Raw genomic sequence first — 23,210 nt, 5'->3', positions numbered from 1 at the left:
TCCTTGTCCAGTTTAATGTTTTTTTTTCTTTTTTCCCCCAGAGCCCCTGCTGCATCCTCTGACCTCCATGTTTTATCAGAAAGACATGCTACTCCTGTTTTTTTTAATTCCTAGTCACCTTTAGTTCCCACCTTTCTTTTCCTCACTGTCAATTTTTCCCCTTCTTGCTGATTCAACTTGCATATCTGTCTCACTACTTCTTGACAACCTTGTTCAGTTTCTTTTGCAATACTATTATTCCCTCTTTCCCCACTATTTCATCATCTCTTAAACTGGATCCTAAATCCCCCTTGCTCACTGCTCATCATTTCTTCTCAAACTCACCTGCTATTCTGTTTATTTTTGCTGCCCGTCTTCCTCTCTGGGGTAGGTGCTCAGCCCTCCTTGGCTCTCTACCTGTCCAGTCCTGTCCCAAGGACTGCGTCAGGTTGCCTGCTGACATCCACGGCGGCAGCACACCTTGCTGCTGTCACCACTGTTTCCAGAGGCCCTAGGTCATGAAGGGGATCTCTGGTGACAGGAGAAAGAAGGTATTCATTGTTAGTCTAAAGTATGTGATTTATGTGTTAAGCTTGCTGTCAAAGTCTCATTAATATGAGAATTCCAATTTTTATATTAAAAAAATCCATTTAGTATGCTTTTAAATTGACAACCGCTCCTGGATTTGCTGGGACAAATGCATGTAGACTAAAGCACAGACTTTCCTGTGGTTAGAACAGGAGTCAGGGATGGGAAACATAATACATTAAATCCATCTGCCAGTGAACATGACAGGTATTTTCTGCAAACTGTTTTCTAGATTTTCCCAGTGCAGTTTTAATAGTCAGAAGTAATGGCTTATTTATTGTTCTCCAGAGACTATTCTTTCATTCAATAACTTTTTATAAGACTCTTTCCTGTGATAGTTGATCTACATTGTAACTTTACAAATTTTGTCTTTAAGCTTCTTTTTACCTGTAATATACGTATCTTGTTTTCATTTGGAATAAGATATCCATCAAATATTTGTAGATAGATTAGTTATCACATTATCCTTTTTCTCCTGAGCCTTCTCCATCATGGAGTGTGTATTTATTTGTTTTTGCAGAATCATTACAGAGGAGCAAAGTATAACTGTATATTTTTTTTATATTTACGTGTGTGTGTGTATATATATAAAAATAGGTAAATATTATTCAGCTTGGATAATGGAAAGCAGGGCAGATTTTTTGCTTGGAAATACGCAAAGACATCTTTGTAAACCTCCTCAGTTGCTGGTCTGTTGCATATAATCCTGGGCAGCCTGCTGGAGGTGGCCCCGCTTGAACAGCAGGTTGGACCAGATGATTTCCAGAGGCCCCTTCCAACCTCAACCATTGAGGGATTCTGTGGTCATCTTAGTTGACATATGTTTAGTAAATTATTTCTATTTTAATCAGAAGGGCTCTTCTGTAGGGCTTGGTAACTGGCTTGCAATTTAAACTAACATTTCTTTTTTTCTTCTTCTTCCTGGTTATTTTTGTCAGTCGCATATCAGTAATGCTCCATTGTTAAATACAGTTCCAGAATTGTTCCACTTCTAACAGTGGTTTACTCTTTGGGACTGAAGTTGTCGTATCCATGAGTATAAAATTCTATGTCTTTGCTGTAAAATAACTCTAAATTCTTCTGGTGTTTTAACAGTTACACTTAACAATAGGCATTGCTTGAAAAGCTAAAGAAAGTGTGGAAAGACTACTAATGAATCTCACCCCTCTTTTATTGTTTGTCATTTCAGTCATCAGAGGCAAGAATGATTTTTTTTTTACCTTTTCTATGTTATTTGAAATGAGAACACACTGTGTATATCCTAAATATTCCTTTAGAATGGGACAAACAAAGGCAAAAAACACCAAAGACAAAGAGATAAAATGGCTTCTAATGTTTTCAGTGGGATCGAAGATGGTTACTGTCTTCTGTTTGCTTTTTGAGCAGTCTATCTGGAATCGATGGGCACTTAAGAGTACAGGGATGTACTTCAGGCTGAGATTGCCAGTGCAGTTGAAAACAGAGTGAAAATGGTTTGAACAGATGAAAGAACAAAATCCCTTTCTGGCTCCGCCTATGCATCCATGGCCATCTGCTACATTAAGGACCAGTCATCAGATCTTTTGGATTTAGTAAAGCACTGACAGTCTCCACCTGGCATCTTAGCTGTTATCTTAAAAGAGGGACCTATCTTCAGATTTACTGTAATTACCAACTTAATTAGATACTATTTTTTACTATTTCAATTTCTTATAGTTTAGATATTTTAAAATGCCACCAAGTCATTTTTTGCAGAGCTGAATTAAAACATTTAATCAGTCTTACTAAAGAGCTGCTCTAAACAACATTAATCATTCTTTATTTGTTAGTGATATATTTCTTCTAAATCAAAACTGTTGAAAAAGTGCTGACAGCAAGGGCCAGCATCTTTACATTAGATAGATGTCTATACATATAAAATATCCATACTAACAATACTTTCCTACTTCATAGCATAAGATGGCTACTAAATGAAGATGAAGTTGAAACTTCAGGTGGAGCTGAGTTGATTCATAACACTGTAGAATTTCATATTCCTCGTTAATACTTGGTACAAACTCAAGACAGGATACAGAAAAGGTAGATCACTGAGATGATCCTTACAGTTTCTATATAGGATCCTTATCTCGCAAGTACTTGTGAATTTTCTTGCTGGTATCTTCATATTAGTAAAATTACTTTCAACAATTAAATGTAGATATTTTTTTAGAAGTCAGACTCAATCAGAAGTTTGGTGAACACTGTTAATCTTTGTTGCGTTATTGTAGAACACTGTAGACTCAATAAATTGCATGTGTTTTAGGGGATTAAGGAAATGCAGGGAGTGTTTAGAACAACACAGCATGTTGTAAGAAAACATCTACAATAAAATTCATATAAAGTAATAATATAATACTATTCTTTAGGTTATTATGATAGCTGTAGTTTTTATGGGCAGATGTGGTTTTTATTTTGTAATATGTTCACTGTGATCAAAACACTAATGCAATATAAGAGCAGTTTGCTCTCACAAGATCCAGGAAAAGTAATGTTTATGTATGCCATATTGACATATCATGGAAAAACTGAATTTGTCATAAAAATGCATTCTAGTACTTACCAATCCATGCGTTGAATCTTTCCAAGCTTAGAATCCTCTGACTAACTGATCATGAATAGGAAGCTTTTCCAGACAAGTCCTTCAATTTCTGCAGGATCCAAGTCATCCTCTTCTTTTGTAACTTAAAGCAAATTATCCTTCTGTTATCTACAGTTGCAGAAGTAAGTCTCCAAATCTTGAAACTAATGTAGGTAGAGCGCTCCACTATTTCATCAAAGTCTTATATTTTACAAGGTTTCTGTAGAACAAAAACTAACCAAATCTCTGTAAGTTTTTATTGCTGCTGCTGCTCTGAGTCCTTTTCATATTCAGAGTGCATTTGGGAAACTGAGCAACAAAAATGAGCAATTTCTCCTGATATATTTGAAACAAAAATTATATTGGCTTAGTTACAGGATTTTTTTCTCCTTATTGACAACAAAACAAGTTGAGGTTGCACCATAATTGTTACAGTGTTCTAAGATTTCCTGTCTTCTGGTGATTTCAGGTAATTGTATGGATTTTGAGGAAATTATTCTGAAAATCTTTATTCTCCCACACAAAGCTCACTCTGTGAATGCTTCTCTGCACTTGTCTTAAACACATTCCATCTTCTCACTCACTCATTGATCCTGACCCTCTGAGCCTGGGAGAGGGAAAGGATTGTATCTGGAAGGATGCAAGTTATCTCCTGAGGTGATAAGAAAATTATGTACATAAAAGTGGTTGTGAAGCTACTATGATGTATGTGTGCTTCATAGGCACACATTGCTCCTTGTAGATTCAAATTACTAGCACCAAATCATCAAATTACATTATAGCATGTAAAATCAGATTGCAGTATTAACACTAGCATTATCACTGTTGATGAACTGGCTATATCCAAATGTTAGCAAGTCAGTGAGCATACTACTTGGACTTTTGTGATAAAGGTGTGCAGGGCTGTGGGTAAAGGGAAGCTCTCCCTGGTTGTTCTGTGACATGATTTGATGTCAGCTCAATGTCATGTCCTCATCTTCTTGAGAGCTAGAAGCTGAATAAATAAACTTTTCATTTGTCATTGATTTTATAAAGCATAGTAGGAGCTGGGTATAGTTTTATAGTGGTTTCAGATGTTGGAATTTGAGAATAATGCTATCAGTTATTAGTTAATATCAAAATCTGGTGTTTATTCATGGTTAGAAGTATTGCTGTCACCATTTCAGTGACACATAGGTGAGATTCTTCCATCAGAAGTGTAATGGGACACTTTTTAAAACCAGGACAGGTAGCAAACAGTATTCTTCCTTAAGGCAGGAAGCACATTAGATGGATAAAGCTGTTCTTTCAGACTAAGTCATGTAATATTTATGTGTTTGAAAACTAAATATAGTTGAGTTAGTGCCATGTGCCAACAGGAACTGAGTTGGTTTAGGTGTCATTTTTTTCAGTATAATTTACTTTCCAAATTATTAATAGTTGTATCTATGTGTGAAGCTGAACTACCAGACCACATCAAATCACTGAGTGTTAAACAATAAGGCAATATCCAGATTTTTAAAACACATGAATGTTGTAGATTTATGTAAAGAGGGCGATAAAAAAATAGATGTGGTCAGAGGCCACAGGACTCTTCTGAGGATGGAGATCTCTAGCTATTATTTCCTTTGCTGCATAACAAACATTAGTATTTAATAACTGCACCGTGGATATTAAAGTTCTCAGTTAATTATATATTATAATACTTTTTCTACCTTTCCTAAAGCATTTAATGCCTCATTAAACCCATTCACATCATATTAATTAAAGTGAATCTCTATCTCTTCTGCCTCTCACTGACAGCTGGCATTTCAGAAGTCCGTTTTTATTTCGCTGGTGTGAGTGGTTGAGACTTAACTTTTGAAACTTCTTTTTTTTTACAGAAATCATCAATGTATCAGTGAGTGTAATCTTTTCCAAAACTACTTTTTACCTACAAGACAGGAAGGCTCAATGTAGGGTATTGGCTCTGTGAATGCTACAAAGTTCTGTAGTGGATATCCTTTCTCCTCTGATATTTATGTAGCTGATAAAAAATTGTCTTTTTAATTGCAGTGTTCATAAATGTTCTCAGAATTCATCTTTTGTGTGATACATTCCACAAAGAGTATTTTAAAAACTCCTGGTGCTAAAAAGCAAGAATAGTTAAATCTATATTTTTAATGATGCAATATAGTATGCTATCATCTGATGCTAGGTACATAATATTCTGTGTTGTACTTTACTGATTAAGGGCTGACCCTGCAGATATTTACAGATATTTTACACACATAAATAATTTTGTGGCATTTGATTTTCCTGCTTAAATGGGTAAAGCTAAGCTATGATCTAAGTCCTGTGTTAGTGTTTTCAAATGCATTCCTTTCAGAAGAGTGATCCCTGCTTACCAGCCACCTTCTCCCCAGGTCTTTCATTTGCCTTTAGAGTACTTCACTGTGTAATATGTGGAAAAATAATAACTATATATTATGTACAATAATGTGCATGTTTCAGGACCTAATTATGTGTGATCACAGGGGATTATTCATAAAACCATAGCCAACAGACAGGAGGATTTTTCATGCAATACCTAAATCTCTCTATTTTCTTTTTAGCCAACCAATGGGATCTTCATGAGTGCATTTCTCATCGTTTTACCTCTGGAGTCCATGGCTCATGGGCTCTTCCATGAGCTGGGAAACTGCTTGGGAGGAACATGTGTTGGGTATGCTGTTGTGATTCCCACCAACTTTTGCAGGTATTGTTACCATGTATTTTAAGTTCACAGTAGTGTAAGTGTACTGTTAGCTCGTAGAGGCAATCCAGTGCTGTTGCTCATATTTTTCAATAATTAAATACTAATTTAAATAATAGGCAGGTTTTGTATTTTTCCTTTTCCTCACCTTCCAAAAAGAATGAGTAACTCCATCTCCACCTTTTTTATACGTATTTAATTTGCTTTTCGAAAGCCAATGAATGCTTTACTCACCAGTCATGCATATAGAGAGATTCCACAGTCTGTATCTCATGCAAGTGAGGATTAAGGCATTTGACTGAGTGCAGATATTTTACATGAGGAGATTTAATAAACCAAATAGATCAGTTCAAAACAATTTTGAATTCTATTAAATGAGATTGTGTCTACATTTAAAGGACACTGAAATTAGATTTGTGAGTGGACTAAATGTCAGTTACTGGTATTGTGAATTTACAGCTGATTTTTGTTCCAATATAAGTGTTACCAGATGAGAAATGCTTGCAGGTGGAGGGATTGTACTATTATTATTTGCCCATTTGTGTGTTTTTCTTACAAGCTTTAAATTTGCAAATGCTATTTTAGGCATATAATTAAAATAGTGTATACTTTTTTTTGTAAACAATAAGTGAAAACTATGTAAGTTATCTATTGCAGTTACAAGAGAAACACAGTAGTAAGTTGAAATGAGAGGCTTTAAAAAACTGCCCAGCTTGAGTATGTGTAAAGGATTCAGTGGATAGGGAAAAAAATTAACAGACAAAGAAACAGAAGGTAGCATGCTGATCTTAGATCGCTGTATCTTAAACAGTGTAAAATACTGTTAAAACAAATTTTTTGAGCTTCTGATCTACAGTCTTCAGCTGTGCACTCTTAAAAAAAATCTATGTAGTCAATTATTGTTAGGCGTTAAAAAAAACTTTTCAAAATTTACATTACAATATAAACACATTATTTTTATTTCCATGGCAACAGTTCTTTCATTGCATTATATTATTCTGGCTCTGGCAGTTCCCCCTAATTTTTGAGTGAATGAGATACTCTCGAGCAACTGTTTAGGACCTGACAGAACTAAACTTCCTTATTAACAAAGCTTACTCTTTCAATGATGGGCCCAGTCTTTGCTTGTTGAAACAAACAGTAATGATGATGTATTCAGTGTAATTGTAGTAGTGGAACGTTAGCCTTTATGAAGGCACTAGACCAGTGAGGTGCAAAATTCAATTAGCTAGACCAATGAAGAAACCGGGTAGCTTTACACACTGACTTGAGAATGAAATACATGAAGAATGCATACATACATGCATATATATAAAAAACAGAAGTCATATTTTGTATTAGTAGATTAAGACCATCTCCATATTTTTACCCACAAAACCTCTCCATGTCTGTAGCTGAGCATAAGTCAGGCCAGTTTGGTATAGCTGTCAGTCATACTCCTTACCATTATTACACTGGCTGAAGAGTGACGAATGTATTTCTTTTTCTGAAAATACATCCTGAAGAGTGCTCCCATAATTGGGTGTCTTGCAAGACCATATCTCTTACTGTCATGATTAATGAATAGCTATGTAGACTTGAAAAAAAAGTGTGTATGTATTTTTATATATTTTTAATATATATTTTCTATATTATATATAGAAAGATAGTATATATAGAAATACAATACAATGAATATGCATATATAACAGAAGCTCTTCTGTTATATATGCATATTCATGTGTGTGTATATATATACACAAACACACACATATATATATACACACACAAACATCTATAAATACATGGTTCATTCCCGGTTTAGTTTGTAATTTTCTTAGAACTTTTCTAAGCTGTAAATACTGTTATCTGAAACGCATTTCTTTGCTGAAAGATCAGCATCTGAACAGCACACACAAGTAAGAATTAGTGTATTTGTGTGAGTACCATATTGAATAAAGGCTAGTTTGGAACAGAGCAAAAAATATCTGAGCAAAATGTGTACTTGGCTTTCTCTTTAGTCTATAATTGAAAACTAATTTACATGATGTTTTGTGCAGATTAGCACTCATTCTCCCTGCGCTTCTTTTCAGTTGTGTGTGAAAAAGTGCCTGTCAGAAGGCAGTGCTCTCTGTGGGACTTAATGAAATTGTTGAAGCCAACCTAGCGTGTTCACGTCACAGCTCCTCTCTCTCTCCCTCCGTCTCTCAGCTGCAGGAATAGCATGGGGTTGAGTAAGGATTATGCTTTGAAGTGAAGAAGTGTGACAGAAGGGTGGGGAGATAGTGGTCCCTCACTCAAATACAGTATTTTGAATTGTTTATAAACTGTAAATTTCAAGTTAATTTGAATTTAGAGCAGCGCTACTTCATAGAAGAGAAAATATACACAGGGAGAAAATCACCAATTGCTAGAAGTTCACTAAGCGGGAAATAAGTATAAATCATAATCACAGCTGGTTTTCTTCTCTTTAGTCCTGATGGCCAACCAACTCTTCTTCCACCTGAGCATGTACAAGAGTTAAATCTGAGGTCTACTGGCATGCTTAATGCCATCCAAAGATTTTTTGCATATCACATGATTGAAACATATGGTTGTGACTACTCTACAAGTGGACTGACCTTTGATACCCTTCACTCCAAGATCAAGTCTTTTCTTGAACTTCGGACAGCAGATGGACCCAGACACGATACCTACATTTTATATTACAGTGGTCACTCACATGGTACTGGTGAATGGGCACTGGCAGGTAACTGGTTTTCTTATTAATAGTTTTGGTATTGATAAACTTTCCAAATCAATTAATTTGTTCTTTAAAGAATCATACTGGATTGCAAAACTTTGACGTTTTGGTCACATTTATTATCTGATAGTTCAGAATGGCAAAGAACCACCACTCTTTGGAGAACAGGTTCATACAAGCTCCTGGCAGGGAAGGAAGGAAGGGTAACATACAGAGCATGGCTTTTAAGAGATTCAGGGGCTACAAGGAATTATCAAAATAGGCAAGGTTGCAGGCTGACTACCTCTGCTAGTGGAGAGAATGGAGAAAGGCTGAAGCCCCTTTTGTATGCAGTTAACTTGATATAAAGAAGCAGCTCTTCCCTTACCTTGCTGTGTATGACAGACAGGTATGTTTCTTCATGAACATCTATGTCATTCTAGTATTTAGTCCCTTTGATAAAAATCCTTTTGCAACTAACTAGTCTCACACTTGTTCTCAAAATTGCCTAAATATTGTTGATCCCAAATGTATGCTTACAAATTTAAACATGATTTCATATTCCCCTTACAATTCAACAAATTATCTTCAAAGATCACTTTTTTTCCCCAGAAAAGTGAAGTGGAAATGACACCCTCCTGCTCTAAAGACTTTCCCTTGTATTTTGAGGAATATTTGTTCACTGTAATGAACAAGCATAATTTCTTCTCATTCCATGGACATGGCAGAGTGAATTATACAGTGTTCAGTGTCACTGTGTCAGTTAGGCTGCCATGAAGGACTGCATTCATGTCCTTAAGATGTGCTCTGGGTTTTTTTATAAGATAGAATCAATAAAATAAGTAGGAGGCAGGTGTACAATCCATACTAGAAAAACAGGTCTTCAAACATATATCAAACCTTGTATCATGAAAACAGCTATGGTTTGCTGACAGCCTGGAGTTTGGGAGTCACGCAGTGTAGCCTCAAGACTACAAACCCCTATGTAAAGGGCCTGTTTAATGCCTTGCCATATGCTTGGCATAGACTTCACTATTTTCCCTTTTCTTGGCCTGTTTTTGATTTCTTTATAATGGGTAGTCCTATCTCAACTGTATTTTTTGATAAACCTACCAAAGTTTTCAAATCATTGGTAGGTTTAGCCTTGCTCTTCTGCTGGAACTGGGCTTCTGAGGTTGCTGTGTGCAAAAAGTGAATCTTGTAGTAAATGCATTGAAAATTTGCAATTTTTTTTCTTTCTGGGACAGAATTAATTCTCTTGGATAGCACTCTACCTGCAAGCTCCTGGCTGTCGGCAGTTTCTCTCTGGGGGCATGTGCCTTCAACAGTGTACACAGATACTAGCTTTGCATCTGGTCCTGCTGAGGTGTTCAGGCGCTGGTCAGTTTTCATCTGGAGGCCATATGCCTGCTTTGGTGCAACTCCATGCCTGAACTGTTAGACCTGCTGAAGAGCAACATGTGTTTTTTTTCTGAGGTTTCATCTGTGTCAGCTGTACTCTGAGCTTAGCGTGAGTGATGTACTGCAGTATATGTCTGGGTAGATGAATGACTTCTCAGAGAGTAGGATGGTTTGTCCATAAGAGCAGCTGCCTCTCTCTGCAATTGTTGAGTCTGTCCACACATTTTCTGAAGCAGGCTAGCAGCAGAACTCTGCCTCCCACCCATGGCTCTGGCTGGCAGCGTTGACACAGTTTGCTTTCTAGCACATACAGACCCAAACGTTGCTCCAAAATTGGGCAGCTTCCAGCCCAGTCCTGGCTTACATCTGGCCAGCCTGGATGTAGTGTGACAGGGGAGCTCAGGTCTCTGTATACCTGTTCAGGTAGCTGTAGCCTAAATTAAACTCTGCCTTCACTTTTAGGATAAGGGCCAATGTAACCATTAAAATAAAAATAAAGTTTCTGTGCTGAAAGATACAGCGTGTAAATGCAGTGTTGTTCAGCTTTCTCACAAAGCTCCTTTTCAATTCTCTATCCAAGCACACCTTCAGCTTCTACTTGAAGATACATATAGTCACATAAGGAGAGGAACAGGCACGTGTCACATGTCTTGCATCCTTTTTCATGATTAATTCTAGATAAATCATGGAGTGTAATGTCATAGTCCTTCCAGATAACACTGCTCCTGAATGTAACTTGAAGTATAAACTGAAAAGATGAAGGCTGTTTGATTGTGTAATTGTACTGCATGTAATGGACAGTGGCGTTTCATGACAGATGGAACATTTGGTCATCAGCTTCTGTAATGTGTACCGTCCTCTGACCTCTAAGGAGGATGAAGAGAGATGGCAACAATGAAATACAACATCTGTATGTAATAGAAAAAGTAGTGTCTCACTGCCAGCTTATGCCATGATATGGCACAGCAGTAGCAGTGCGGTCTTCGCTTTGTAATGACATCTTTTAAAGGAGGTTTACTGGATTTATTAGTTCACTAATGATGTTCCTCTGTTGTTGGAAGCTGAGATGCAACACAGTGGTGTATAAAAGAAACTGCTAACTAGTCATGCATAAAATATGAGTAGTCGAATAACCTGGGAGGTCATATTCTCTGAGTGAAGGCACAGGCAACAGCTGGGCAAATGAAGCTTTGTCTCTGCTGCTGAAACTGTAAGCATAACTGCCTGTGAAACCTGCCAGAGAGCCAGATGTGGCCAGACGCATGGATTTCTTACACAGCTTGATGCCTAAATCTTGCACTGGCTGATAAGCCCATGCATTTGAGGTCAGTAGGGTTAGAAGCTGGAGCATGTGTTTGTGGGTGTGTGTATGAAGGATGAGATGGTTTTCTTTGGGTGTTTCTATCCAGTACTGTTTTGAAATCACCTGCACCCCTGCATAGTTACACTAAAATAAAGGGTTTTTTATAAGCCTTTAAAACATAAACAAATAAAGAAATTTTTACTGCTAATTGACACAAAAGGCTTACCTAGAAAAGAGGAACTGCTTCTATATAAGTCTCTGCTGTAAATAACTACAGCAATTTGGGGATCATGTACCAAGACAAGTCATTACTTGTCTTGCATATTAAGATTTTTCTTGGTAATACATTTTCAAGGTTTGCATTTTTTTTGAGAAAGTTGTAGCCCTGAATTTTGCTTTTACTTTAACTGTGAAAGCATGCTCGAAGCTTCAACTCTGAGCTATTAATTCGAAGCACACTTTAGTCAGCCCTTACAGGTAGAAATGTAAATGCTGAAATATGTAGCTATTTTGTTTGAGATTCATCTATGCAGTTAAATTCCTACTAACAAGATTTTAAACACTGCTAAATGTACTTATATTCCACAATGAAAAATCAGTATGGAATTAAAATGCAGTTATTTTAAATGACATTTTTCTACCTTTCTTCTAAAAGTTGTCTTTCTTTTTTAAAGTTGATGTTTTCAGACTAGAATGTTTTTGTTGTAAATCTGTATCAAAGCTCCAACCTGCCAACACCTAGACATACCAGTTCTTCACATTAATAGTCACTGTAGAGCCAATGGAGATTTATTCACTTGTTTGCAAGATGTTTTCCTTAGGCACTTGAGTAAGTAGTCTGCTTTACAAAGCTACATAGATCCTGCAGTATCTGTTACACTTTGGCAGAAGGAATCCCCACTATAGCTAACTTGGTTTAATTACAATCTGCTCTTTCCAAACATTGTTGGAGCAAGAGCTGAGATGGAACATGAGAAGTTGGACACTGTAGTTGTGTTTTCTGTGCTGATAGGAAGTAAATATTTTGGAAAAATTCCTATGAGATTTTTGTTTCATTGAGTTGTAAATCCATACCAATTTTAATTTTCTTGAAGCTCTGAAGATGACTCTGTCTATAGAGTGAATATCTCCATTTCTGGTCACGTGAATTTTTAAAGCCAAAGTGCTGGTTGTGCCTGTAGGTGGCTTTCTTGTTGTGCTTTGAAACTGTTAGCATGTGTTGTGTTCAAAAGTCCCCTCTTTTCCTTAAAAGAGGAGTTCTTTTTAATATTAATAAAAACATTGAGGGTTTTTTTCTTAAAGTTATTAAGTTATTAAGATTTAATACAAAATAAACTATTTCAGGCTTTCTTTCCTTGTTTAGCTATTTCCAGATTTCTTCAGTAGGCTGTAATTTCTTTCACTCTGTGAGGGAAGTCCTTTTTTTTTTTTAAATCAATGGTCTCATCTGCCACAGCAAGTCAGGTGGAATCAGTTAATACATCTGTGGAGACGTGCAACATCTACAGACAGGGAGGATCAGTTGAAAACTTCTGTTATATCTGTCCAGGTTGTTAAAGTAAGGGATTCTTGGAACCCACAGTCAAAATTCTACAGAGGTTTCTGTTTCTTCATTTCCTAATACTAAATCTTTTTTTCCACGTGGCAGGGGGTGATGCTTTACGACTTGACACACTTTTGGAGTGGTGGAGAGAAAAGAATGGCACTTTTTGTTCTCGACTCATCATTGTTTTAGACTGTGAGAACTCTCAGCCTTGGGTTAAAGAAGTAAGAAAAGTAAATGACCAGTATGTTGCCGTGCAAGGAGCAGAAATGGCCAGAGTTGTAGACATCGAGGAAGCAGACCCTCCACAGCTTGGTGACTTCACCAGGCAGTGGGTTGAGTACAACTGTAACCCCGACAGCAACATCAGTTGGTCCGAAAAGGGACGTACAGTGAAAGCGGTCTATGGTGTGTCAAAACACTGGAGCGACTACACTTTGCATTTGCCAACAGGAAGTGATGTTGCCAAACACTGGATGATATACTTCCCACGCATCACCTATCCATTAGTACATTTGGCAAACTGGTTTTGTGGTCTCAATCTGTTCTGGGTCTGTAAAGCGTGCTTTAGGTGCTTGAAAAGACTGAAAATGAGTTGGTTTCTTCCCACAGTGCTGGACACAGGACAGGGTTTCAAACTCGTCAAATCCTAATTAGCAACCAAAGAGAAAATTAAGTGAGAGCTCTGGGAACTTTCTCACTCTACCATACTTACAAATTTTTATATGACTATTTTTCTCTGAAAAAGTCTGCTACACTCACTTTATTGAGCTCTTTGTGCAGCTACAGTATATGCAACAGTTAGAAACCACAATCTTAAACAGAAGAGGGTAGGACTATGATATTTGAGTTTTGTTACTGGTCTGTATGTACGTAGGTAAGTGACTTTATTTAATATGACTGTGCATTTTGGGGACAGTTCGCATGTTCACATGCGTTACTTAAAGCAGCCTTTGCTCAGAGTCACCAGTTTGATGGACAACAGCTCCTGTGAATGTTATAGCATGCTTATTTGTCATTTATATCCACTATAAGGTTCAAATACAGGAGAGTAACCAAGCTAATATTCAAATCAATTCATATGTCCTTGAAATTATATGGTGGGGTCAAGGGTATTATAAAACAGCACTGAGCCAAAAAAATAGAAGAATGAATAGCCATTGTAGGTAAGTAGCTACCAAGAGTCTTTATTTGCTTTTACATCTTCAGCCCCTGCCTCAGTTCTCTACTGCCATCAGTGGAAATTTGCCACAGAAAACAAGGAAATCAGACAACCCTCTAATGTTCTGATGCTGCTTGGACAATGTTTTCTGAAGTACAATTTTAAAAACTTTTCAGTGTTACTTTCAAAATTCAGTATCTTGCTGGTGATCTGTTCTTTTTTTTGTTTTGTTTTGTAAATATTCCCAGTAGTTAATTCATATATGGAATAAAAACTGCACTGATAGTGTTTCTGTCACCTGTTAGGGTGGTTCTGTCTTTTCCAGCCTCTTACTAGTTTGTATTTTGAAAAGCTACCCTGAAGGAAAAAAAAGCAAACCCCAAGGAATTTTAACAAAAAAATAATCCATAGATAAAAAATGGAAATAAAAGTGCTGCCTTGCTTCCATGTTTATCTGAAGTCTTTGCTGTGCCTAAAACCTTGATTCTGTAAAATGCCGAGTACAGGACTGGACCAATGAGTTCATTATCTATTAAAACCACAAGCAAAGTTCTTCAGAAAAAATGGATTATTCCCTTAGGACAGGAGCGAATCCTGAGTTCTCCTCAACTGTTTTCCCAGCCATGAGATCCTAACCTTAATCCTTCCATTTACAGAGACTCTAGAATTCCTGTTCTGGCCTTTCCTCTTTAGTCAGAGAAGTTGCATAGCTTTCTGATCTTGTTTTCTCAAGTACAGAAAATAAGGAGTGAAACAACTAAACGGCTAAGACTGTACAATTTGTGGTGGGTTTTTGGCATATGTGTGTGCATCCAGTAGACCTAGAGTTTACTTTTTCCTGTTTCCATCAGTATTTTAATAAAAATGTTAGGCATTAGCTGATATTTGTCTAAAATATAACTCACTATTTTTTTTAAATTAAATACATGAAAATACTCTAGGGGCTCTTTAAGTCTTTGCCATCAAGGGTTTTTCTAATTCCGTGTGAACTAAATTAGAGAATCTGCTAACACTGATATCTGTTACTAACTCCTGAAAATAAAATGTGTGATTAATTTGAGATCTGCAAGAGCCAGAGTAATTTACACCCACTAACTTCAAAATGGTGATTTTTGTAGGATTTACAGGCGACAGCCACTAAGTTTCTTCTTTAGTGTGTATTACACAACTTTGTTTAGCGAGACACCACCCCCCACCCTGCTTTGCTTTTGTGGTGGTTTGACCTTGGCTAAATGCCAGGTACCCACCAAGTCGCTCTATCACTTCCCCCCCTTTCCCCTTTTTTTCTCAATAGGGCAAAGAAGGGAAAGAAAATAAGATAGGAAAACAAAACAACCCTTGTGGGTAAAACAACAGCAGTTTTAATATAAGCAAAGCGAAGCAAAGGTCCGCGCGCGGAAGCAAAAAAAAAAAAAAAACAGATTTATTCTCTACTTCCCATTAACAGGCGATGTCAGACCTTCTCAGGAAGCAGGGCTCCAATACGCGTAGTGGAGCCACCGCCTTCCTCCTTTTTCCCAGCTTTATACTGAGCAGACGTCATATGGTATGGAATATCCCTTTGGTCAGTTCGGGTCAGCTGTCCTGGTTGTGTCCCCTCCCAAGATCTTGCCCACCCCGTCCCACTGTGGGGGGGGGAAATGTCAGAAAGAGCCTTGGTGCTGTGTAAGCACCACTCAGCAGTAGCCACAACACCAGTGTGCTATCAACACCCTGCCAGCTCCCAGCATAAAACACAGCACCATGAGGGCTGCTACAGGGGAAAACCAATTCTGGCTCAGCCAGACCTGGTACAGCTTTTCTTCATCCCCTTCCATAAAGTGAAAAGGGGATAAAGAAATGAGAGCTCAGATATCCTAACAAGACTCAGTTCCTTCCATTGGGTCTTCTCTAAGTAAATACTGTGATTGCAGCTCTGTCACGGATTTGAGAGGTGGCTTTTCTCAGTGAGGACAGAGGCACCATCTAACTTCAGGTATCCAACTTAAGTCCCTAACATGGGAGCCTGAGGTAGGAGTCATCTCATCCAAATTCAGATGTCTGAAAGCTAGGCATCTGAATCCATGCTAGTGACCTGAACTGCTCCACTGCTCATTAACAGAGAATAATAAATATTTCCAGAGGAAGACTCATTTGATGTCTATTTTAAGATTAATTTTCCTGTGATTGTGCCTATTAGATTTGTTTTGGGTTTGCTTTCATATGCCAAAGGTGAAGCAGACAAATCCCTTATGTCTGTTCAATAACCTTAGAGCACTTCTGTTCTAAGTCATCCTCAGGAGCCTGGGCTGAGTACATAAGCTCCTCGTACAAGCATGTAAGTTGGATACTTGAAGTTAGGCTGAACGAGCATCTGTCAGGTTGCAGAAAAGTAGCACTGCCTCCTCTGCAGAAGTAATTTTCAGCTATTTCTGGTCATCAACGCTTGAGAGAAGAAAGATTGCATAAAGGCAATCATTTGGTTTGTAAAATTACCGTTATTTTGACTTCTATTTCAGTAAAAGTTCATCTGATCATATCATAAACTGTTCCAACTTGAGCACTAGAACTTTTTAAGAATGTCCCCATAAAGCAACACTGTAATACCTGATAGTCCCCCTGTGAACATTTGAAAGTCAAGAAGTTAGTCCTTTCTGGTTTGGAAAAGCTTTGAAATTCAATCAACCATAATACTTCCCGCTAATTATAATGGGTAAATCTCACTCTGTACCTGCTACTGTTACATTTTTACAGACATCATCTGTTTGTTTCTTTTTGTAGAAAAAAGGGAACAACAAAAGTGTGGGACTCCTGACCTGTCCTGAGACTGTGAGCAGTATCCGCTCTGCAGTGCAGTGATGGACCTAGCTTTGGGAGGAATAAACACAACAGTTGGTGCTGATCTTTGGCCTCTGTTCATTAAATGGTTTCCAGCTTACTTACCAAACTGTAAGATTTTCTCTAGGATAGACTGGGTGATCTTCAGCAGTTTGCTGAAAGTTAGATAAAGAGTTAGCTAAAAATATAGCAAAAAAAGTATTTGTAAAACTAATCATGTGTTTGCAGATGTGTTTCAGTTTTCTCAACTAAAGAACTCTAGTTTTCTGAATTTGAAATAGTTTTAAGCTAAGGTATTCCTACTTTTGTTATTTTTCTAAACAGCAAAGGCATAGTGAAAATGCTGATTTAAACTAGAAGAAATGTTTACAGCCGTTGAAACGATGAGGCCTTTTTGGACAAAGAGACTTGTCTTGTGTATTTCAAAATACAGTATAACCAGGGCTGTGGGATGAGGAGCCTCAGGAATTCAACAGCGTTAATTCTCCACTTCTACACTGACTAGTATCAAGGTGTCCTACCGTGACCCACGTTCCCAGGTGGAGTTTTTCCCCAGTCCTGGTGCTCACACACCTCTGCGGGTCTCTGCCTGGCCCTGGGTGTGCCTGAGGGACAGTGCACCAGGAGCTCCTAGTCCCAGCGAGGACTGAGGAGTTATCCCTCTGCTGTTCCCTGCATGAAATACAGGGCCAACACCTGACAGAGGAATTTAAGTCTAATTCCAAAGAATGTTACATATGCTATCAGTTATGTACAAGTTATTTTTCTTTAGTGGTAACATGCTTACAAATTGTCTGGATGGAGAAAATGTAGATATTTTTTTTGAGAGGACTGTCTCTGTACTCTATATTCAGACATTTTGTTATAAAGCTTGTTATAAATTTGTACCACAGCAGTAATGTTATATTGACTTTGTTTCGTTTACCTCCTGTATAGTATCAGCCTTGCTGAAACATGCAAATGCACTAGGTCCTACAAATTTAAGTCTTTAAAAGGAATTCGAATTGCAAATTCACAGTAATATTTTTCTCTGAACAAGTATTGGGGAAAAAAAGCCATTCTTCTTCTTTTTTTGCACTACCAGAGTTACGTATTTGCTGTTCCTTATGCTTTGTATGCCTTGTGATTGTTGTTGTCCAGCCTTCAGTTCAAATTTTTCCCTGAAATGATTTCTTCACCTTTATTAAGTTTTCCCTTTATTTTGCAAAGGCATAATTAATGCTATGCTAGCTGTAAAGCACCTCTGTTGCCAGGAGCAGACAATGTAACTGGGTTAATTTCCTTGTTTATAAATACCTTTCTGTGGGAGGATTTTTACTGGACGTACCGATTTTAGATCTGTAAATAGGGGGGTTTTGTGTGTATTTGTGATATTACTTACATATATTTTGCTGGTTTGGGTGCTCATTTCCATTTCATGTTTTTGTTTATGCCTTGATCACTTCCCAAATTTCTGTGCTCCCTCTTGAATTACATGGTTTTTTTCTATACAGCTTGTTTCAGAGGGTTTTTTTTACCTAGAAATTGCAAGCGAGTTTACTGAAACTACCCTAAGGATTATTTGTAGTTTAACAATTTAATAGAAATGAGAAATACTAGCTTACATTATTAATACCTTTCACCTTGTCATTTTTTATCACTTAGTCAACAAACTAGTAAAAACATTGTTTATACTTTGAGACATTATTTTATAGAGACTTAATTGAAGACTTCATTTACATGAGTATTTGTATTTAGTCAAACTTGTCATCTCCAGTAAGGTCAAGTTAATGGAGGGTTCCTGTCTGAGTGAGATCAAGCCTGGGAGATGAAGCAGAAGGAAACTGTTACACTGCAGAATGTTGAGGAGGACAGATCTGCACATCTGCTCCTCTCAAAAACTGCTGAGGACGTTCCTGCACTCCCTCCTCATGAAACAGTCCCAGCATTACTCTTAACAAGCCAGGGCTTGTTAGGTGAAGACTTTGGTGGGAAATGGAGAAGAAGCAGAGATTTTAGTGTGACAAGGGGTGCTGAGCATGTCAGTGGTAATCCAGTGTCCAGAGCTGCAGAGAAGGGCACTGCACCATTAGCAGTGCTTTTAACACATTGACTGAGTACGATGAAGATTTAGTGGCACTTTTTTCTTTGGGTTTTTTTTACACAGAAGGAATTTAATTTTGATTCATCCTTCTAACTCGTGATTGAATCCATTATTTCTGCGACTTACTAATCAGTGTTCCTTTTTCATTAAATTTCTGTAGATCCTTTTTGTTCAGTCCCAAATTCAGAGGTAACCCTAGAGAGCAATGCAGCTCACCCTCAGTGCTGCCCTTGCACCTGTTCTAAGTCTGTTCGAATGGAGTCAGGCAGCCCAAGGTATGTCTGCATCCATGGCACTGGGTTTGGGCTTTTTGGAGGGGTTTTTGGTCAAATTTTGGTGACCTAGGAAAGAAGAGTCAGTGTAAATAGCCATATGAATGTTCAAATAATGTTTCTTCTTAGGTGCTGTTACATATATTATTGTTGGAAAACAAGTCTAGCAGAAAAATTCAAGCACATTGATTTGGAGGAAGAAGTGCATAAGGACTGTGATGAGTGTTACCTGCTGCGTCAGCACTGCACTCGTCTGGTCTCCATCGGCTCTTGAATACGTTGCCCACTACCACTGTGGAGTAAAACACAAATACGCTGTTACCACTGTATTATACTGGAGACCAGAAAGCCTGATCCGATAAAGGCCCTCAGTATTGTAGAGCTCACCTTTAGAGATTCAGAATGAGTACAGCTTCCTTGCACAATCCAATGCACGCCTTAGGGATTTGTGAAGGGTTGGTCACCCTGCAAGGCAGCAGTCAGGCTCTTTGGGATGCTGAGTAGGAAGCTATTCCCAACAGGTGCCTGCAGCATCCAGCTCCTTACAGCCAGTGACACAGAAGTTTAGAATTTCGCTCCTCATCGGCACTGAATTGTTTTCTCTATATAGTAATTATATAGCCACTTCTAAGTGTAGTGAAACATTTTGGGCTCTTACCTCAGATACCTCTCTGCATGGAGCTAGGGAACTGCCTGTGCTGACTCATGCCCGTGCTGAAGCTGACAGAGAAATGCAGCCAGCTCTGTTGATTACAGACAGTTCTATAGTTAATGGCTGCTAAAATAAATCACTGTGAACCTGCCTTTGCCATCCCACAGATGCAAAGCCAGGATACTGTACGACAGTCTGTTTCAGGAGTATAAAAGAGATGACTTGGCTTCCTTTGCAAATCAAAGAGAACAGCCTGATTCAGAGATTGGCAATAGCCAGAAGAGAAGTAGAAACTTTCAGCAAAAAAGTGTTTGCTTTATAAATTGTGTATAAAGTCCCTAGATACCATGGTACTAAGTACATTATAAATGCATAAGAGGTCCATTAAGGGAGATGGGGAGGGGGAAAAAACCTGGCAAATTAGGTTTATATAGCTGAAAGCCCTAAAGATTTCTTATGCCTTGTGAAAGAGTATAAAGATTTTTATCCTTAGAGAGAGGTTACTTCTTTTCCCAGGAAGGAAAGGGCAGAAGAAAAGAAGAAATAAAAAAAAAGCCAAGAGGAAAAGTAATACTATCAGATGGGTGAGATTCAGCACTGTGGCCAGGAGAATGGGATTCACAGGCCTAAAATCTAGAGAGAGGCTTCAGAACTGATCCGTTTTATTTCTTACAGAGGTGGCCTGTGTGTACTATCAGACTGTCCTACGTTCCAAATCAGGGCAACAGCATCCAAACTGCCTACTGAACACATCCTACACCAGCTCCCAGGCCCTGTCAGGGAAAGCTGTTGGCCTGGCCAGAAGTATGCTGTGGCTCATCCTAACAAACCAACAGGATAGATGGGCAAGTTTCCATTCTGGGCTCGTGTCCTGGCACAATTTAATTTACTGTTATAAATATGGCTGCTAAAAAATCATGATTATTATATTTTTAATACAGTGACTGAAACCAGAGAATGCTGTACAGCTACAACTGGTTGAGATGGGGGGCTTTTATAGTTCAAAGTCAGTAGTGGATGTTACATACCCTCAGGCATGTTCCCACAGCAATGTTTGTGCATGAAACATCTGCTGTGGCACTGAAGAAGGTTCCCTGTCTTCTGCTGTCGCTGGTGAGGAAGATGGCTCAGAGCATCTGAGCCAGGTGTCTACCTCTGTTTCATTACTATTGTCAGGTGAGTCTCCAGATGCTTCTCTGGATGAGGAAATGTGGTACCTTCCCAGCTGAATTTGAAGCAGGTTTCTAATATCTAAAATCACTCAGTGAAATAAATTGTTTAAAGATCGAGCATGTTCTGATAAGAGATTTGGTGAATGCAGACAGAATACAGTGCTGGCATACGCGGACAAAGTACATGAACTACAGAAGGATGGAAAGTGTGGCTGGAAAGGAAGAAAGAAGCCCTATAAAGGAACCACATCCTGCTTGTCCTGCACCCAGATGTACCACAGGACTGCTTGATTTAGGGCAGGAAGTCAAATATTTTGTAATTCCTGCTTGTTTGGCATAGGTGTATAAAGATAACTACCAGGAAGGATTCAGATGACTGACCTACAGCCTACCTCATCTACAAATACAGAAAGTGCTAACAGCCCAGCAGTCAGGAGGTTGCCCCTGTCTGAAGCCACAACAGACGCGTTCTACCCACAACAAGAGGAAGTAAACTTCTGGACCAGCCTGCTCTTGATTCACAAAAATGTGTACATAAACACCAGAAGTAGGTGTTGGAGACTGGTAATAGATGTACAGAATCTAGAGGCCTCTCCAGTTCTGGATAAGCAATTTGTCCTGCTGGGGATGCCAGACTTAAGCTTGGCAAGTGTGGGGCTCCTGGGAATCTACTCCAAAGCTCCTAATGCATACTATAAAATTATTATTTAGAAGGGGGGGTGGGGGAGGGAGGCGGCGGGGTGGGAATTTATAAGTGGGGTTAAAAAACCAAAACCCAGCCACCTGAAAAGGTAGTATTTTCTGGAATTCATTGCTGTGCATCAGGTGCCCTGTGGCTCTTCTGAGGAAACAACAAAAGGAATTGATGGCAGCTGGGAAATTGCTACCCACAATTGCACAGTGAACAATTGCCACTGAAAAGTTAGCAATTCTTGCTTGCACATACCCTGGAGAGGCTTGTTGGTCATTGCATGGTGCTAGATATCAAGTTGCAGCTGCAGTACTGTTACCATAGTTCATTTTCTAATTCTTTCCCCAGCTCTTCACTAAATAACTGTAATAGAGAGTTAAGCTATGAGTCCTGCCAGAGGTTGTTGCAGATGCTTATATAGATTAAAGAGCTCTAGGACGGACTCTTGGGAGACAGCTTCACCACAGGCTCTGAGACACAAAGCTAGTTACCCAACTTCAGGACTCCTTTCAGCTACAAACTTTTTGACCCATTCTTGCGGCTCATCCCATTTTTGGCCACTCTAAGAAATATGGTGCCAGACTGGATGGGGCTCCAGACCCAATGTGGCTGCTCTCATTTTATGTTCTCCTCCCCGCAAAAAGCCCTCAGGCCTCCTGTCTACCCAGTGAGCAAAGCATGGAACGGCCCCCAAGACCAGCACACTGCCAAATGGTGTCTACTGTGTGTCGCCTCATGGCTGACAGAGCATGACAGTGCAGGTATCTATTTGAGGATCCCAGGATCCTTATGAGCAGTCAGTAAAATACCCCAGAACCATAAACACTGAAAGTATTTTCATCTCTAGGTCCATATTAGATTGTAGGACAGGCACGGTGTGACCCCAAATGCGCACAATTGTGTCAGTCTGCTGATTCAACCTGTAGAACTGAAGAAAATACCCCAAAATACCACTTTGAGGAGAGAATTTATTCCCTTTTTGCTGTCTCTTGTCTTCTAGTTACAGCCGTTGCTCTTTATATTTCCAGTGATCATAGGATGGTTTCAGTTGTGTTAGTTACAGTTTTGATGTCTTCAGAATTTATGAGGCACTCAGCTTTAGACCACAAAAAAGAAATAAGTCAAAACCGGTCACAAAGCTGTCAGTTCACAGCTCATTCCAGCTCATCCATCTTTCATTTTTCAGTTATTTATTTGGTTGTCTTTCCCACAGCAGAAATACCCAGTTTGAGTGCTGTAGCTCAGCTACAGCTCCTATCCAAGCCATCAGATTTATCCCAAACCCCACTCAGATGAAGCCGTGATGAGGACGGTACCATGAGAGGGCAAGGGAATAACGACCAAGCTTGCAGGGAGTGAAAGCATCCCAGCGCTCACGTGGGAGCATCCTGTATCTGCACAGCTCCAGACACCCATGTCAGTGCTTCTGTCAGTCCGTATAGCCTACGGTCTGATAAACATCGGTTTGTTTACTGAAAAGTCAAAGGGAAACATAACGGATTTCAAAATGATTTTGTGAGATAATAAGTAGGATCCA

General features: G+C 38.7%; 1 protein-coding gene across 3 annotated transcripts in view; it reads left to right on the top strand.

Moving 5' to 3' along the window:
* TMEM168 (transmembrane protein 168) overlaps window positions 1-18,293 on the top strand; it is a 29,699-nt gene extending 11,406 nt beyond the window's left edge. For 2 of the 3 annotated variants that reach the window (XM_074827529.1, XM_074827530.1), the window contains 4 exons: window positions 5,737-5,879; window positions 8,330-8,604; window positions 12,930-15,532; window positions 16,747-18,293. In XM_074827529.1, the coding sequence (XP_074683630.1) occupies window positions 5,737-5,879; window positions 8,330-8,604; window positions 12,930-13,477 (966 nt within the window). In that variant the 3' untranslated portion in view covers window positions 13,478-15,532; window positions 16,747-18,293. Of the gene's footprint in view, window positions 1-41; window positions 531-5,736; window positions 5,880-8,329; window positions 8,605-12,929; window positions 15,533-16,746 lie in introns of all 3 variants that reach the window. The other variant, XM_074827531.1, reaches the window with a different exon arrangement.
* The last annotated feature ends 4,917 nt before the right edge of the window (window positions 18,294-23,210 follow it).

The sequence above is a fragment of the Strix aluco genome, chromosome 5 (genome assembly GCF_031877795.1).
Source record: "Strix aluco isolate bStrAlu1 chromosome 5, bStrAlu1.hap1, whole genome shotgun sequence".
Classification (NCBI taxonomy): Eukaryota; Metazoa; Chordata; class Aves; order Strigiformes; family Strigidae; genus Strix; species Strix aluco.
This window is presented reverse-complemented; position numbering and strand designations above follow the sequence as displayed.